Raw genomic sequence first — 18,195 nt, forward strand, 5'->3', positions numbered from 1 at the left:
ACCACATCCAAATCTAAATAGCAGTGTTATGTAGAGCTGGGCGATATGGCCCAAAAAAAAATCTTCAATTTTTTTTTTTTAATCCGATTTTCGATTTAAATCCATTTTTTTTTACCTACTAAAATCTCCTAAAAGTCGCTAGAAGTCGCTAAATGCCGTCATTGCCGAATTTGCATAATAGATGTTTTTGAAGCTGTAAAGGGTTAACATTGTGAGAGGGAAAAAAGTGAGTAAAAAACACTCTAAATATGTTAGAAATGATACAAGTAAACTCCAACAAATGAACAACTTCTGTTGCTTTTTAAATAGGCAGTAACGTCTCAAAATAACTTTATTTTTACGTAAATTACATAAATCAGTTTTTTGCTGTGTTGTTAAATGTTATTATAAGAGCAGTTTATTTTATAACATTTTTTTTAGCTTTCTTTATTTTCTTTATTTTCAAACCTATTATAGACAAATTGTTGAATAGCTTTTTACAAAGAGGGAGACACTGTGGGAGGGAGGGAGAGAGAGAGGCGGGGCTCAGAGAAAACTCAGAGAAAATCGATTTTCATAAAAACACATCGTCCTTAACTGTAAATTCGAATTAATCGATAAAATCGATTAATCGCCCAGCTCTAGTGTTATGGTATTCTCTCTGCACCATTTAACCGAACGCTGGCTGTTTTTTACTGAGGGAGAATCTCTTTACTGAGCTTCAGCACAGCTAACAGGCGCACAGCTAACAGGAGCACAACGTGTGTGGACGTTCCTCCAGCACAGACTAAAGGCTAGAGTGTGTTGGAACACAGCTAAAGTTTAATACTTTAGAGCCGTGTGTGATCCTGCACGCCTCCCGCAGCGCTGCCGCTGTTTACTGCTGCACAGAGCTCCGTGTGTAATCCTTCCTTAGCACTGCTAATTACTGGAGCTCAGCTACAGCAGCTGCTGCATTCAGACGGAGGAGCAGATTTTACACAGCAGAGCGTTTCTTTATGATCAGCACATCTCTGAACTACAGAATACAATAATAACGCTTACTGAACTTAACTATTCAACACACACTGCTGACAGTCCTCACTGATAATAATCTAAATACATACAGAATGAATTAATGCTGCTGTTGGGTTTAGTGTTTTAATCACTGTTTTTATTTACTTTTAATTTTAAAATAATCCAGAGTAAAGGCTGGGCTGAACTGTGGGTCACTCTGGTTTAGTTTCACTCTGGTTTATTATTTGATGGATAAAATAACATGTAATAAGCAGAGCTTATCCGCTGGAGTTGGACAGTTTAATCCTGATGGAGTATAAACTCTGGTGAGAGTGTTTCATTGAATTATTGGTGTATTTAGGAACGGGCAGTAGCCTTGAGACATTGATTAAACATGACCAGAAATCATTTTATGCTGCTATTTATGCTTCAGCATTAACCAACAAGGAAGTGTGAAGAAGGTCTATTGGCTGGATCAACACTGATTCACATCTAATTCTTTGCTTTTACTTCTGAGGCTCTGTGTTTGAGGCACCGTGCCCAGAAAGAAGTTATTCTTATGTATCATTCAAAAATAATTTGTAGTCAAATGATCAGGGAGGTCTGTCAGGTTGCATTTTAAGATTTTAAAGCCTCAATAAAATGTTTTTCAAACTGAATTAGGCATTTTGTTAATTTTATCACCCCTATGTTATAAGATTTTTCTCATTATTTATATTTCAGAGGCAGAGGGGCACCAGTGTGACCCCCTGTGCAAAGACGGAGCTTGTTGGGGTCCTGGGCCAAGCCAGTGTGTGTCATGCAAGTCCTATCAGCGGGGCACAGAGTGTGTGGAGCAGTGCAACATTTGGAGCGGGTGAGCACTGAGCATGTGCAGCTTCTTTAAGTTCTTTACATATACATATATAATCATTTTTGATTATTTGGTACATCTTGCGTCTACTTCTAAAATTACATCTAAAATTAGATTCTGGTCCTGCAGAATCTAAAGAGCTGACTGAATTAGGGGTGTGCAATTTCATATAATACACAATAATATCACTCTCTTTAAAGATGAGTATTGAGAGAGACAGATGGATGAATGAATAGATGGATAGATAGATAGAAACTTGATCAATCCCAAATTAAATTTAGCAACTTTAGAATGTTTATGTTTATGTTTGTAGCTTATATCCATCCACTAAATATGCTACCCTTTATTATTGTGGTAGATATCTTTTACAATATTTTATACAAAAGTTGAATAAAATAAAATAAAGTTGCTGTTGTAATTCTATAGATGCATACATTTATTTGATTGCAGTATTTATCCTGGACAGTTAGATAGTAGATGTAGATTATATTAGTAGTAATTGTCAGTCACTAACAGCCTGATAGTTGCATCTGGAGCTTCAGCTTGACCTGTATATAATATCCGTCTCATCTTCCCGTGTGTGCAGCTTGCAGAGGGAGTTCATTGATGGCTCTTCCTGCATTCCCTGTCACGCTGAGTGCCGACCAATCAATGGCTCTGCTTCCTGCATTGGCCCTGTAAGACCCTTCACATGCTTCTAATCAAAATACAGCACATAACAGTGGTGCTGGAAGTTTACAAATGCTATAGAGAGTATATATTTCTACAGAAATATGACCTAAACCATCATCAGATTCTAATACAAGTTGACACAACACAAGAACCCAGTTAAACAAATCAGACAAAATTGTATTCTTTATTATTCTTATATTTATGTATTAAGGAAATTGGTCCAGTATTACATATTTGTGAGGAGCAAAAGTATGTAAACCTTTAGGGTTAGCCGTTAATTTGAAAATGAAATAAGACTCAGGAGCCTGATTTATAAAACAAAAAACAAGGCTCTATCAATGTCTGCTCTTCACAGCACATGTTTCTGGAAGTTTATCAGTTTGTTGTGAACAAAAGAGATTTCTTAGAAAAAAAGAAAAGAGTTGCTGATGTCCATCAGTCTTGAAAAGGTTACAAAACCATCTCTAAAGAGTTTGGACTCCACCAATCCACAATCAAATCACAATCAAATCTTCTTTTACATTGACTAATGTTAATGTACATGAGTCCAGTATCAGGAGAACAATGAACAACAATGGTGTGCGTGGTAGAGTTGCAAGGAGAAAGCCACTGCTCTCCAAAAGGACATTTCAGATGGTTTACAGTTTGATAAAGATCACGTGGACAAGCCAGAAGGTGCTTAGAAGAATGTTTTGTGGATGATTGAGACCAAAATAGAACCAGGTCCATGTGTGATTAAGAAAAGCTAACATTGCATTCTAGCACATGAACCCTATTATGGTTTGGGCCTATTTTGCTGCATTTGGGCCTGGAAGGCTTTCCTTCATTGATGGAAGAATGAATTCTGAATTATATCAAGACACATCCTAAGCACACTATCAATCGTTCTGTCAAAGAATGATTAAAGAAGAATAAAGTTTATGTTTTAGAATGGGGCCAAGGCAAACTCCTGACTTTAGTCAGATGGAAATGTTGTGGAAGGACCTGAAAGCGAGCAGTTAATTTAAGGAAATCCACTAATGTCCCATAGTTGAGCTGTTCTGTACAGAGGAATGGACTAAAATCTTGTTTGCAGTTGCAGTTATTGCTGCAAAGGGGGGCACGCCAGATACTGAAAGCTAAGGTTTGCATACTTTTGACACTCACAAATATGTAATACTGGATCATTTTCCTCAATAAATAAATAAACAAATATAATATTTTAGTTTATCCGGGTTCTCTTTATATACGTATATAAACTTCTGATGATGTTTTAGGTCATATTTATGTAGAAAAGTAGAAAATTCTAAAGGGTTTGCAAACTTTCAACCACCACTGTATCACACGTTATGCAGTTTACTTATATACATTCAATTCTCACACTCCCTTTACTGGACAGTTGTAATCAATATTACAAGAAAACCATCACGTAAATAACTATACCTGCCTTGAACACAAATCCTGGCATTACTTAGGTCCAGCAGGTATTAGTTATGTGTTAACTAAGTACACAAATATTCCTTATTCATTCTGAACTGAGATTTCTTTTTATTGCAGGGAGCAGATGACTGTAACGAGTGCTTGAACTACCAGGATGGAGACATGTGTGTGGATCAATGTCCCAAGAGTATAAAAGGAGACCGGCACAACGTGTGGAAATACAGCAATGAGAGCGGATACTGCTTACCATGTCCCCACAACTGCTCTTTAAAGTAAGCATCAGCACCAGGGCTTCTTCTTATCACACCTGTCTGAATAGAGCAAATGCCTCAGAATATTTACACTGTATACTATACTTTATGTACACTTGGTCCAGGTAGTTTTGGTTTTGCACTGCAATTTAGTGACTGACTTTCTAACAGTCTGTCATCATCACCTTCACAGGGGACACTTCCTACTGATAGTTTTTAGAATGCTATTAGTTGCTTTTTCCAGGTGTTGTGCTGAATTCTACCTCTCTGCCAGAATTTGACTCCCTTTCACTGGCAGCAGAATGAGTGTAAATAATTCCCCTTGGATTCCTTTTATTTCTGTTTATAAATAAGAGTTAATCTACAGTTACAGTAAATTTATGAATTTATGACACTCCTGCACACCAAGAGGAGACTGATTCAGCACAACACTCGTTGTTTTTCCCTCTGGTTTGTGTAAATACTGACTCAACTTTCTAAAATTGGTTCTGTAAAAGTCAGAACCATCTAGAAAATTGTGAAAAAAGTGTTTTGCACTGCAGATGAATGGACCATGGTTCTGTAAAACTGGGCCGAGAACACCTCGTCCACTACAAACAGATTAGACATGAAAGCACCCTAAGGGTGAGAACTACAGGTGACACGATGTGTAACTGATTTCTCTGGTGAAAATCATTTGATAAGTTTTTTTACTTGGAGTGTATCCCCCTCAGTTTTGTGTGATTTCACCCAGATCCACACAGACAGAGCGAGTGAGCGAGAGACGGAGAGACAGAGCGAGTAAACACTCTCCATTGAAAATAGTCACCAAATTTTGATCGGTACCTTTTTGGAATTGAATTTTAAAACCCAGCCGTAGGAGCCAACCTAAACACAACTACCGCAACCCAACAAACCATGTCAGCTCCTTCTCTCCTCCGATTGGTTGAAGCTGTCTGGCATGCGTACCAAAAAGTAAATAACGCACAAGAGTCCAGTGTTCCAGACCAGTGTGTATAGTTGCGCAGTGTGAAGCGGCTTTTACACTAAAAGCAGAAATATTGCCACTGTGCATTAAAACACATTGTTTTCAATAGGATGTGCAGCGCAGATGTCTGTGTAGTAAAGAGAGTTGCGCCGCCATGAATAGCGAGGACTGCATATACAACATTCAGTGTAAAACAGATTAGCATGGAGCAGAAGAGATGCATTAGTTAATCTGTAGCAATTATCTGTGTAATAAATCAGGTTAAACTGCACCCGAACAGCCCAAACATAGCTCAAACATAAGGAGCGTATTTGATAGGCAGGTCGGATTGAGGTGGGATTACATTCTCACCACAAACTGAACACTCCGGAGTTGGTCTTATTTCACCCCTTGGCCCTACCACTTACCCCTAGCCTTTCTTTTTGAGTGTATCTCTTGTTTTGGAACAGAGTTATAAGTGTAAGGGGTGAAATCCCCCTCTAAGAATTGGGACAAACCTTCAAGCACCAGATATGTTATCAGTTATAAGTTCAGTAACCTAACTGCTGGCTAACTAGTTAACTTTAAGGCACCGTATGTCTTTAGAAAGAGGGCAGGTGGTGCATAATTAATTATTATTGTCCATTCCTTAATTCATCTGTGATGGGGAGCTGAAATCAGCTTTGATTAGCTTTTATTTAGTTTTATTTAATTTTTTAAATGCTGCAGCCCCTGCTGTCTGTTACACTATTTAAGGCGTTTAAGGTCTTTTGTATGCTTGTTATGAAGAATTCGGCCACAGATCTGTAAGATGAGAGTGTTGGCTCTACTGTAGCCCGGCTTCAGCTCTGTGGGCGGTCCCGAGGCCATGAACTCATGGATTGACGTAGACATGATGCTTTTCCATATTGACCATATTGAGTATTTTATTTTCTTAGCTACTGCAGACAATGAAGGTTGAAAAACTGTTTCATATGCAGCATCATATACAACTCCTACTGTATTTCACAAAGAACAAGAAAAAGTGGATTTTAGCAGAAGAACACCTTTAAGAATAATAATGATGATATGAATTCCTTCACAGTTGTCTCACGGATGAGAGAGGGTGTCCCATTCAGCAGAAATCTGGGTAAGATCCCTTCATTTGTTTATATAAAGGCTTCACTCTGTGCCTGTTGTGTTTCTGCATCTTCCACCCTGTTCTTCATGATGAAAACATCATCTTTATGTGATTGTTGTGGTAAATCTGCAGACCCGGTACAACCATAGCAGCGGCGATGGGTGGCGTGGTCCTGTTCCTCATCCTGCTGGCTCTGCTGATCTTCTACCTGCGCCGACAGAAACGCATGAAGAAGAAGGAAACCATGAGGAGGATCCTGCAGGAGCATGAGGTCAGAGATACTAACCATAATGAGATTTGAGGTTCTAAACAAAGGAATGGTGGATATATATTAAATACTCTAGCTGATGTTGCCAGCTTGAAAAGAAGCGGGGGCTGGCTTCACGTGTTTTGGAGGAAGCATGTGTTAGTCTTCACCCTCCTGGTGTGTTTGGGGTATCACTAGTGATAGGGGGAGTCCTAATGAGTGGGTTGAGAAAATGGGAAATTTTAGAAATAAAATTATTTTAAAAAATATATATATATTTGTTGTGTCTTGCGCCCACTTTTTTTTATTTTAATGTCATGCCAAAGCAGTCTACAATAAATGCTCATCTTTCTGCTGGAAAAAAGAACAAAAACGTTTTTTTTTTTGAATAACCCAGAACAGGTGAAAGGGAAAGGTTTCTTGTGTCTTGGGAAGAATGTGCAATTAATCACAGTTAATCACAGAATATTGTCGTGATTAATCTGATCTTTTTTTTTTAATCGATAGACAGCACTAGTATTAACTAAAACTTAATAATATTCAAGCAGATATCAATCACTGCAAAACTGGAATTTACTTTTATATTGTCAACAAAACTGTGGTTGAATTTGCATCCACTAAATGTATGTATTTAAGCAGATTTTTGTAGAAGAGGAAGAGAGCCTGGCAGACTGGGAGAACCAGATGAACTCATAATGCTAATATTTAAAGATGTAGAGACACTGTTATTTTATTTATTTATTATAATGCATATGTTCTTACTGCAGCTGGTGGAGCCACTTACCCCGAGTGGAGCCATGCCGAACCAGGCTCAGATGCGCATCCTGAAGGAGACGGAGCTGAAGAAGCTCAGAGTGCTGGGCTCCGGAGCATTCGGCACTGTCTATAAGGTCAGCATAAACTCTTTAATAGCAGCTTCTGAAGGTTAAGGTGGTTAGATTAGTCATCAGTGTTATACATTATGTAACAAATGTAGGTACAAGCTTATGGTGTGTCTTTCACTTTAGGGGATCTGGGCTCCAGATGGGGAGAAGGTGAAGATTCCAGTGGCCATCAAAGTGTTGCGTGAGAACACTTCACCTAAAGCCAACAAGGAGATTCTTGATGTGAGTCAGCTTTCTTTCTCAACCAGTACAAATATTTTTGACATAAGAAACAGATATGGATTTTAACGTAATGGAACTTTCACACCATCTTCTGTTCTCTGTAAACGGGTCCAAACACACCACATCTCTCATTAATGTTCATTCTTTCTGTTCCACTTTATCGCTCATCAGTAGGGATGTATCGATGCTCTCTGTTCACAGTTCGGTTCTGGATTCATGATTAAACTTGTTTCTGATATTTGGAATGCATTTTGAATATATATTAACCTATACTTGAGTATAAATATTTGCTTAAGTATTGTAATTGACTGTTTTTAGCTTAAACAAACAAATGTGTTGTTTAATTTCTTAATTAATCACTTATTTTTAAAGCATACTAGAGCGAAAGTATCATTGTATAAGATGAAGAGTAATTAATGTTTATGTGAATGTGTAAATACTCTACTTTTTTTCATGTATATTTACTTAATTATTTCAATTTTTACTGACTTAAAATTGTATTTTAATTTACTTGCATTTCAATGTAAATATCCTGTTTTTTATCTTAATGATATGTCCTCTGGTGTTTAAATAATGCAACTGTCTGTTCTGGCAATGCACTTGGTCAAATTTTCCTATTGCGATGCATCGTGTTAGGATGCTTCATTACACTTCTCATCAGTGAGAGAGATGTTATGGTTTGTGATTCTCTGTGGACTGGAATGCACCTAAACAGTCTTTATAAAATGGCTATATAAAGCGGCGTGTAACATGTGTCATTCCCCAGCTTTCCTCTGGGATGTAATTTCTTCAAACTTTGCAGTTTTATAGTCAGTTTGCTGACCAGAGTTTAAGTTTTTTTTTTCTGCTGCTGCCATTTCCAACTTCAGGCTCTTTTGTTTGGTCCACAGCCATGATAACAGAGCTCCCCTGCTCACTGGAGCTCAGCTCACTGGAGCTCAGCTCTGAATGGTCAGCCTAATTTAGAAAATTAGGATCTGACTAAAAAAAGCAGTGTATCAGTCCGTCAGTTTTAAATTTAGTGTGAAAGAGTTCATTAACATATTTATGTTTTTATATACATAAAAACTGGATTTGGTGTGAAAGGGCCTTTAACTAACAGACGTCTATGAGTCTATTACTACCCCCCCTTATCTTCACTGTATTCTCCTGTGTGTATTTATTGGTGTATTTGTGTAGGAGGCGTATGTAATGGCAGGAGTTGCTAGTCCGTACGTTTGCCGTTTGCTGGGTATCTGCCTGACCTCCACCGTGCAGCTCGTCACTCAGCTGATGCCGTACGGCTGCCTGCTGGACTACGTCCGCGAGAACAAGGACCACATCGGCTCCCAGTACCTCCTCAACTGGTGTGTGCAGATCGCTAAGGTAACTTATTCATTATCAACTATGCAAATATCTATTATCAACTATGCAGTGACCATTTTTCCTAATAAGCTGTTTATTATCCACTATTATATGTGCTGTATCCCCAGTGAGCTGCTCAGTGTCCATTATGAACTGTGCAGTGTAGTACCCACTATGAACTGTGCTGTATCCACTATATTCTATTCTGTATCCCCATTACCTGTTGAGTATCCATTATGAACTGTTCTATATCCACTATGAACTGTTCAGTTACCACTAAAAAAAGTCTGCATCCACTATGAACAGTTCATTATCCACAAGAAACTGTGCAGTATCCACTGTAACTGTGCTGTGTTCACTATGAACTGTGCAGTACACACTATGAACTGTTCCTGTATCCATAATGTATACATAATGTATACATAATGATCTGTTCTATATCCACTATGAACTGTTCAGTTTCCAATCTAAACGTGTCTAGATCCACTGTGAACTTTGCTGTATCCACTATGAACTATGTGGGTGCATTGCACACTATGAACTGTTCAGTATTTGCTATAATATCTTCTGTATCCCCAATGACCTGTGTAGTATCCCTTATGAACTGTTCTCTATCCACTATGAACTGTTAAGTTTCCACAATGAACTAGGTAGTACACACTATGAACTGTCCTGTATCTGCTATGATCTATTGTGTATCTTCAATAAGCTGCTTAGTATTCATTATGAACTGTTCTATATCCATTATAAACTGTGCAGTACACACTATGAACTGTTCAGTATCTGCTATGATCTATTGTGTATCTTCAATAAGCTGCTTAGTATCCATTATGAATTGTCCTATAATTGTTCTAAACTTCAGTATCCACTTTGAAATTTTCAGCATCCACTATGAACCTTTCAATATCCACTATGAACTGTACAGTATTAAAAATGAACTGTGCAGTACACACTATCATACACTAAATATTCACTATAAACTATTAAATATCTTCTATTAGCTGTTTATTATCAACTCTGCTGTAACCATTATTATATCTACTATGAACTGTTCAGTATCCAGTGTAGTCTAGTCAATATGTTATTCTATAATTTATTTAATATGTTATTCGGTCATGTTTTTTATTCGGTCAGGTTTTCTATAGCATTTAAAATAGCATTGACCAAGGTCATTTGTTCTGTTCTGCCTAGATTAAATGGGATTTTTGTGCATTTGATAAATGTGTCATTAATACTGTGTTTGATTTAATACCCTCAGGGTATGAGTTACCTTGAAGACGTTAGACTGGTCCACAGAGATCTTGCAGCCCGGAACGTTCTGGTAAAAAGTCCCAACCATGTGAAGATCACTGATTTTGGGCTGGCCCGGCTCCTGGATATAGATGAGACGGAGTATCACGCTGATGGGGGAAAGGTGTGTGTTTATTTATTTGTGTATCTGTTTCTGGTGGTTATAAAGTACCTACACTGATGATACTTATACTTCTATAAAATTTTAGAGAATAAGTACATTTTTACACAATGTATTACAAACCAAAGCATACGTTAACCATAACTGACCATATTTCATAGGTACCCATTAAATGGATGGCACTGGAGTCCATCCTGCACAGGAGATTCACTCACCAGAGCGACGTGTGGAGTTACGGTCAGTTTTCACACTTGTCTACTTAGCATTTGTGTTTAGCATTTCTAAGAAATCTGAACGGTTGTGTGCTACTGTATCTGTTTGTGTCACTGTGTCTTTATGGGTTTAAGATGACACTGTGGTCAGTCCTAAGCCCTCGTGTTTAAAATAAGCTGAGTGACTCGTGTGTTTACGGCGCAGGAGTGACCGTTTGGGAGCTGATGACCTTTGGCATGAAGCCGTATGACCTCATCCCGGCGCGGGATATCCCAGAGCTGCTGGAGGGCGGAGAGAGGCTGCCTCAGCCCCTTATCTGCACCATAGACGTCTACATGATCATGGTCAAATGTGAGCAAGCTGTGTTTTTATATTGTTAGAGTAGAAAATACCGTTTCTTTTGGCACAATAGTATTTTTAATATATTTATTGAAAGTTTGTATAACTGATTGATCTGATTGATCTCGACAGGTTGGATGATTGATCCTGAGAGTCGTCCAAAGTTTAAGGAGCTTGTAACCAACTTCAGCTGCATGGCACGAGATCCACCACGTTATGTGGTCATCCAGGTATATTTTTACAGCAGTTAATATCCTGGAGTGGAAAATTTTGATTTTAAAATTTCCATGGGGAAATTAATCCAGCTCAGAGTTTCAGTATGTCAGCATGAAGTCAAACTTCACAGTAAATAAAGGGGTAACTTGCTCTTTTTACCTACAACACTGTAGCCAGGCAGTCTTTCATTATTTAACCCTTTCAGACCCTGCATTCATTAGAATAGACATGCATTTTCTCTATTTCAAAATGTTTTGTTGCACATAACACTATTTTAGAGCTGTCATAAACCAGCCAATGAACAAGTTTATAAACCAATGAAACAGTAACTTGGCTCCGCCCACTGCACTGAAAAAAACAGTAGTACTAGAGCCATTGAAGCATAGTAACAGCTAATTTTATTTAAGTAAAATCTTCTAAGATACAGTAACTAAAATATACTTCAGTGAGTTACAGAGTGTGAGAAACACTCTGCACATGCTCACTAAAGAACCTAAAGGGGTGGAGTGTAGTTCTCAAGTGTATTTAGTTATAGAAGTCTTTCATACAAAAATACATAAGTTGAATTATTAGGACATTATAAAATAAGTGCATTTCACTAATGTTATTTAAGGAAGTAATTATGTTACCTTTTACAGGGTAGAGGTTAAACATTTGACACCATGTCTGTTTTTTCTCTCCCTCACCCATCACCCCAGAATGACGAGCAGATGAGTCTTTCCAGTCCGGTTGACAGTCAGTTTTTCCGCACCCTGCTGGCGGAGGAGGGAGGAAACGTGAAGGAGCTTCTGGATGCTGAGGAGTATCTGGTTCCCCAGCCAGGCTTTTTCAACCCACAGGCTGAGAGTTCAGCCAACGGACCCAGCAGACACCATTCCCACAGGGTCAGTGCCTTTCTGCTGTACTACTACTACTACTCTCTACTTTTAAAGGTCCCTGATTTGCTATTAAGTGAAGATAAAGCAGAATGTAATTAATTTGATTTGTTCATTTTGTTTGTTTGTAAGACGTTTGCCACAGAAATGTTTTTAGCATGTTTGCTAGCTAGGGTTGCAACAGTGTGAATTTTTTTCTGTATAAATGTCTCAGGAAATAACACAGTATTACAGTATGACGGTATAACATGTTTATCCTAAAGTATTAACAAATAATAATACATTTAATTGATGAAAGACTACAGCACTTGCGCTGGATGGCTCCTATTGTAATAAACTGGTATTTAATTTCTGATGAAATGAGAGGGCTTAAGTATTTTTTTTTCTGAGCTGGATTACTCGCTGATAGTTGTTGACAGGCAGAGGGCTGATTAGGTAGACTGATTCTTGTTGTCTGCTATAATAAGGGAATTATTTCTGAATTTGTGTTATGTAGCACAGAATAGCATGTTAGACACAATGCTTGATGCATTGTCAATGAACCCCCATGTAGTTTATGTGTTCATGTAGTGGTATTCAGAGTATGCTAGTGGCTTTTTCTCTGTTGTGTGTGTTTGAGGGAGTTGTGCACAGGTGTAATTCTAAGCTAGCATAGCATTATAGCAGTTCCGTCATCTCTAACAGTTACTGCCAGAAATGTTCTCATAAATCTGTTGTATTAGCTACAGTATAATTCTAAATTTAAAACTCCCTCTTACTAATCCTAAAAATGTACAATTTGAATAATATGTAGCATACACTGAAAAATGTACAGGGCTAAAAATTCCAGTCATTTGAACATTTCAGAGGGCACAGTGATTAACGGTGTGCAGCAACAGACAGCAGATATTCTCCTCTACTTTTATATTCTGACAGAAATAAAATGTTCAGTCTTCACAGAGGTAGAGGTGCATTAATACAGGAGTGAGTGCAGTAGCCACTGTGGTGAATGCAGCTAAGAATCGGGTAAATCATGCAGTGCTTGACACTTTAGAATTAGGGGAACTTATCAAGTAGTTGACTAGTTGTAGTTTCCATAGCTAAAGATAAAAGAAACTCCAGAGGTTGCTATTTTTCGCACTATAAGGCGCACCGGATTATTAGGCGCACTATCAATAAACATCTTTATTCTGATCTATTTTCATACATAGGGCACACCAGATAATCAGGTGCATTTTATGCGACACTAGTAACTAGTAGTAGTAACAGGGGTGTCTCTAGGGTTGCCAATCGTCCCGTAAAATACACAATTGTCTAAACTAAATGTTGCGTCCCGTATTAAAGCAATAAGGGACGCGATTTGTTCTGTATTTCCATAAATGTCCAATCCACGTGTCTGTCACACACACCACAACACTAAACCCCTCCTCCTTCTGCTCCACTCCTCTGTGTGCTGCTGCACCGGACACCTACGGACTCCAAATACACCTCCACAGTGTCTCCGGGAGATCACTGGCCACTGTATTCCTCAAAAAAAATGTTTTACCCAAAATACACAGACATCTGTAGAAAAAATAATGAATCCAAGTATTTATTTATTATATGTTGCTAATAAAGCATTTCAAGCTTTAACTATGACTAATTGCTTTCTTGATCACCCCTTTACTAAAAACACCAGCACACCCAAAAGTGCTACACTGTTGAACCTTGAGTGTTCCGGTAAGCCAGGGTGATATTAGCTAGCGGTTCATCCCACATAGCTTGTTTTAACACGATAAATGCACAGGCTACAGTCTGATGTACTCACCTCTGAACAGCAAAAGATCTAGCACTGTGGTTAGCGGCTAATGCTAATGCTGCTTCAGCACTGCTAGCCAGTGTTAGCAGCTGGCTACAGGCCGATAATATCACCTCAGAGGTGTTAGTGGTTAGCACTGGATGCTTTATTTTGAGATAACTATGCATTGCAGAAGTACTTTTATTCTTAAATATAGCTTTTCATATTGTGCCACTGTAAAATTGAAGTCATTCCAGACTACCAGTTTGGTTATCAGAGATTATCAGTTTTGCTGAAGAGCTGTTTCTCTACTGTTTACCTGCAGTCTTGCTACTGTTAGTTTTTTTTTTCTCTGATTATTCAAAAGCTCCCCACTGTGACCGTGTGCAAGTCCAGGATGACTAGTAGACTAATCGTCTTTGAAATGTTTTTAATCAGTCAATCATGATGTGTTGGCGTTTTTGTTAATACTAAATTTGAATGCATTAAATGTTGAATGTCAGGCCCGGGTTTATAGGAGATGGAATCAGCTCTATTTCTGATTGGTTCGAGGGAAGGAAACACAAAGTGAAAAAGAAGCAGCATCTATTCGGTTGCAAATTTGTAACATTAACATTTCCAACTTCTCTCACCCTATCAGAGCACAGATCTGGGCCTAGAGGTGGATGGCCCAGTGAGTGGGCGGAGCATGCACTCATCAGTCAGTACTTTGGGGAGGAGTCAGTACCCAACGCTTCCTGTAGGGGCTACTGCTAACGGAGTGTGGGGCGGGTCCATGTACCCCTCTTTGGCTCGTAGCATCTCCCATCGCTCGGCTGGCGGACACTCGGACTCTGTGTTTATGGACGGCGGAGCGGAAGAGTGCGGCCCACCCTCCAGCCCGGGGCGCTACAGCAAAGACCCTACCTTCCCCACCGGCATGGAGGAAGAAATGGAGACAGACGGTCCTGCCAGATACCTGTCTCACACACTACCGCGGAAAACACACACACAGCCAGGTGAGCATGTGCACTCAGCCGAGTGTCTGGATTGTGAATCTCTGAGGGGTCACTATAGAATTCTGTGACGAGGCCTCTTTTGTTCTTAATGGTATTTTTTTCTTTTAACATTACTTTTACTTTTATACGTTAAGTAGTTTTGAAACCAGTGCTTTTACATTTTTCCTTGAGTAAAAAGCTTGAATTGATACTTTAACTTCTACAGAAGTATCTATACTTCTACCTGAGTAATGACTCTCAATACTTTTCACACATTTGGCTCTAAGCAGTTAAATTTTTACTAATTACTGAAAACTGCCATTTATTCTTTTTTGTAATTGAATTTTTGTTGTATGAGTTTTATAGGAACATGTACAAAATTACAGTGAACAGACTATCCCTTCTCTATCCGGTTTTCACACACTTTTTTGACATAGAAAGATGAAAGAAATCATATCAGTTAAGCAGAGAATTCTAGTTACTTTATTTTAGAACCTTAACACATTTGGACAATTCATGCATTATTATTACAAAAAGCACAGTAGGGATGAAAGGCAAATCCCATCAGGTATCTTTTATGTGGAGTTATAATTTACAATATATATATACATATATATATATATATATATATTGTGTATATATATACACCAGCAGCAGCAGCATTAGCTTAAAACAGGATCTATAGATGCGAAAACACAAATGATGAGCTCCTTTCTAGATGCATCCTCAAACCTTACTGTCATATCATGCTGCTGTTTGTGCAGATAAACCAAATAAAAGTCCTGTTTTAAATTTTAACCTAATTCTCAAGCTTTTTTTTTCCATGTTCTCTTTTTAGAGTATGTAAATCAGGAGGTGAAGTCGGAGCGGCCCAGCACTCTGCCACGCAAAGCAGGCGAGAGGCGTGTTCTGAACGGCCTCAGCCCCGGGCGCAGCGTGGAGAACCCTGAGTATCTGGTTCCCGTGGCGAACCACTCGCCCGTATCACCAGCATTTGACAACCCGTACTACCTGGACCTGGTGGCTAAGGCCAAGGTGGCAAACGGAGGCTCTCCACAGTACATGCAGCTGAACGGCTACGTCACCCCGACGGCGGAAAACCCTGAATATCTGGGGCTGGCGGAGACCTGGAGCGGCCAGAGAGATTACACCTGAGGACAATGAGAGCTGGAGTGTGTGTATATTGTGTGTGTTACTGTATAAATGAATGCTTTTTAACGAGAGTGTGAATGAACGAATGAAAGGTCTTTGGTGCTTTACCGTTCCAGGGAACACTTATGGTGATGGAAGTTCCAACCTACAGGGAAACAACAATTTCTCAATTTTCTAGCAAGTCACCCCCACACAATCTGATGTAGCATTTTTTATATGGAATAAGCCAATGAGGCCATCTTTCATTTAAACTTTTCAGAACTCAAAGCTGAAGAAATTGAGCTATTAAAGAAACACAGAAATGGACAGCGTTGGACGGTACGAGCTAACCCGGATGTTATAAGACGTTTCTTTTGTAGCGAAACAAACACGAATGTTAAAAAAAAATAAAAAAAAAAAAACACTGGACAGGACAATTTATCAGGAAATAACTACTATTTTCTTTTTTTTTTATAAAGGCTGTTTTATTTTCTTTGTCTCTGTTTTTCCCCATTACCTCGTGTCTAGTGGCTTGAATTGACTTGCATTCTCACCACCGCAGCCAGGGTTTGCTTCTACAGTACAGTTTCCTTCTGGATCATTTAAGTACTTTTATTGTATTTTACTCTACATACAATCACATTATGGAGCTCGAATCTTCCAATATGGGGAGCTAGTCTAGAGCCATTCCCCCCTGAATTTCCAGGCAACATGGAACAATCCGCAAAGACTTACAGACGGCACAATCAAAGACACAGCCGGAGCAGCTGGGCCATTATGGGAACTCGTGAATAAGACACTCTGTTGTTGTCTCAGGCACGGACACTGAGAGTGATACAGAAGGGAGATATATCCAAAAATCCTCATGAATTGGCCTGTTAAAAGCGTATTCCAGCATTTTTCAACCTAATCTGCTGCCCCACGATCGTGCGGCAATAATTGTTCGTTTTAATAACACATTTTTTTGTTTAGGAAAAGTCCGAAAAAACCTGACGTTCTCTTCTATTATTATCATTATATTTTAATCATTTTATTTTATTCTTTATTAAATGTTTAAATGCTAACAGCTGTGGCAGACAGAGATTAGGTTGTAAAATGCTGCCTTGCTCTAGACTATCTCTCATGTGCAGCCCTTTTTCACTTGGTTTTGTTTAAACAGAAGCTTCTGTCCACTCCATTAGTTTCACATTAAGGACTAAAAGTGTAGCACAAGACCAAGTTTAATGTCTGGTACTTATTATTCTTGTCAGTATGAAGCGGGACTGTTTTGTTTTTTTATGGTCACTTGTTTATTGAAGTTCAGTCGCCACGAGGATGTCTTGGGTTTATTTCCAATACTGTGTAATTTTAAATGAGCAGACTATGAGCACCTTGGGATAAAAAAATAATTTGACTTGTTTTACATTGTGCAGCAGTGGAAACTTTTGTTTAATACAGTTTGTACCTTTTATGTGATAAACCTGGCTTGTGATTTGTGGAATGTCCTGTCCAGTATACTGAATGGGCAAATAATATCACGATATTTCAGGGTATTTCTGCAATAACTATATTTTGGCAATATGAAAAAAAAAAAAATATATATATATATATATATATATATGTATATATATATTATTTCAAGAACACACTACTGTGTGTTATTAAATTTTATTTGGGGATATTATTGCATACAATAAGATATAGCACATTGAGATTTTCATCATTTTATAACAGAAGTCAATGATCCAACGTGTTATGATACTAATAATGCACTCCACATATCCAGAATAAGTAAAATAAGTAAAACTGGACAGATATAATCTGTCTCTAGTAAATATTGAATGGGAAATTAGAACAGTGTGAACTTTCCTTTTTGTTACAAACGTCAAAAAAGTTGATGGCCCATATAGTCCTAAAATAATAGAACCATATTTTAGGGTATTTTTGTGATAAATGAAAACAATGTTTAGTATGATATAATATGACTTACCCCTAATTACAGGAATAGTATTGGAAAGAATTTGAATTTGATCGTAGTGCTATAATAATTCAAGTTTGTCATTTCAAACACCTAAGAATCTGAATGTGAGTTTTGTTCTAATTGGGTTCATTTAACTCTTCTGGATTCTTTGTGTAAATGTAAAAGTATTTCTTATGAATTTCTTTCAGATTTAAAAGTCTCTGCTGTATTTCACCACTATCACTGTTCTTTGGATATAGAATGGGTGGTGCTAACAGTGTGTCAGCAGAACCCTGAATAATCACAAGATTGCTGCTATAGCTCCGCCCTACCTTTAAGTCTGAGCAACTGGAACCAGTGAGCTGGAGAGCTGTCGCTAGCAACCATTGAAGCTGAAAAAGAAAT

The 18,195-nt window shown here is 38.3% G+C and overlaps 1 protein-coding gene across 1 annotated transcript in view; it reads left to right on the forward strand.

Annotated features, from left to right (window-relative positions):
* The window catches only part of erbb2 (erb-b2 receptor tyrosine kinase 2), a 61,498-nt gene extending 44,188 nt beyond the window's left edge, over window positions 1–17,310 (forward strand). The window contains exons 13-27 of the mRNA XM_022663021.2: window positions 1,699–1,831; window positions 2,415–2,505; window positions 4,037–4,191; window positions 6,201–6,245; window positions 6,369–6,507; window positions 7,251–7,373; window positions 7,491–7,589; window positions 8,769–8,954; window positions 10,192–10,347; window positions 10,506–10,581; window positions 10,762–10,908; window positions 11,029–11,126; window positions 11,811–11,996; window positions 14,384–14,741; window positions 15,559–17,310. Of these exons, the coding sequence (XP_022518742.2) occupies window positions 1,699–1,831; window positions 2,415–2,505; window positions 4,037–4,191; window positions 6,201–6,245; window positions 6,369–6,507; window positions 7,251–7,373; window positions 7,491–7,589; window positions 8,769–8,954; window positions 10,192–10,347; window positions 10,506–10,581; window positions 10,762–10,908; window positions 11,029–11,126; window positions 11,811–11,996; window positions 14,384–14,741; window positions 15,559–15,875 (2,309 nt within the window). The 3' untranslated portion in view covers window positions 15,876–17,310. The remainder of the gene's footprint in view (window positions 1–1,698; window positions 1,832–2,414; window positions 2,506–4,036; window positions 4,192–6,200; window positions 6,246–6,368; window positions 6,508–7,250; window positions 7,374–7,490; window positions 7,590–8,768; window positions 8,955–10,191; window positions 10,348–10,505; window positions 10,582–10,761; window positions 10,909–11,028; window positions 11,127–11,810; window positions 11,997–14,383; window positions 14,742–15,558) is intronic.
* Window positions 17,311–18,195: the final 885 nt, after the last annotated feature.

This window comes from Astyanax mexicanus, chromosome 15 (assembly GCF_023375975.1).
Source record: "Astyanax mexicanus isolate ESR-SI-001 chromosome 15, AstMex3_surface, whole genome shotgun sequence".
Classification (NCBI taxonomy): domain Eukaryota; kingdom Metazoa; phylum Chordata; class Actinopteri; order Characiformes; family Acestrorhamphidae; genus Astyanax; species Astyanax mexicanus.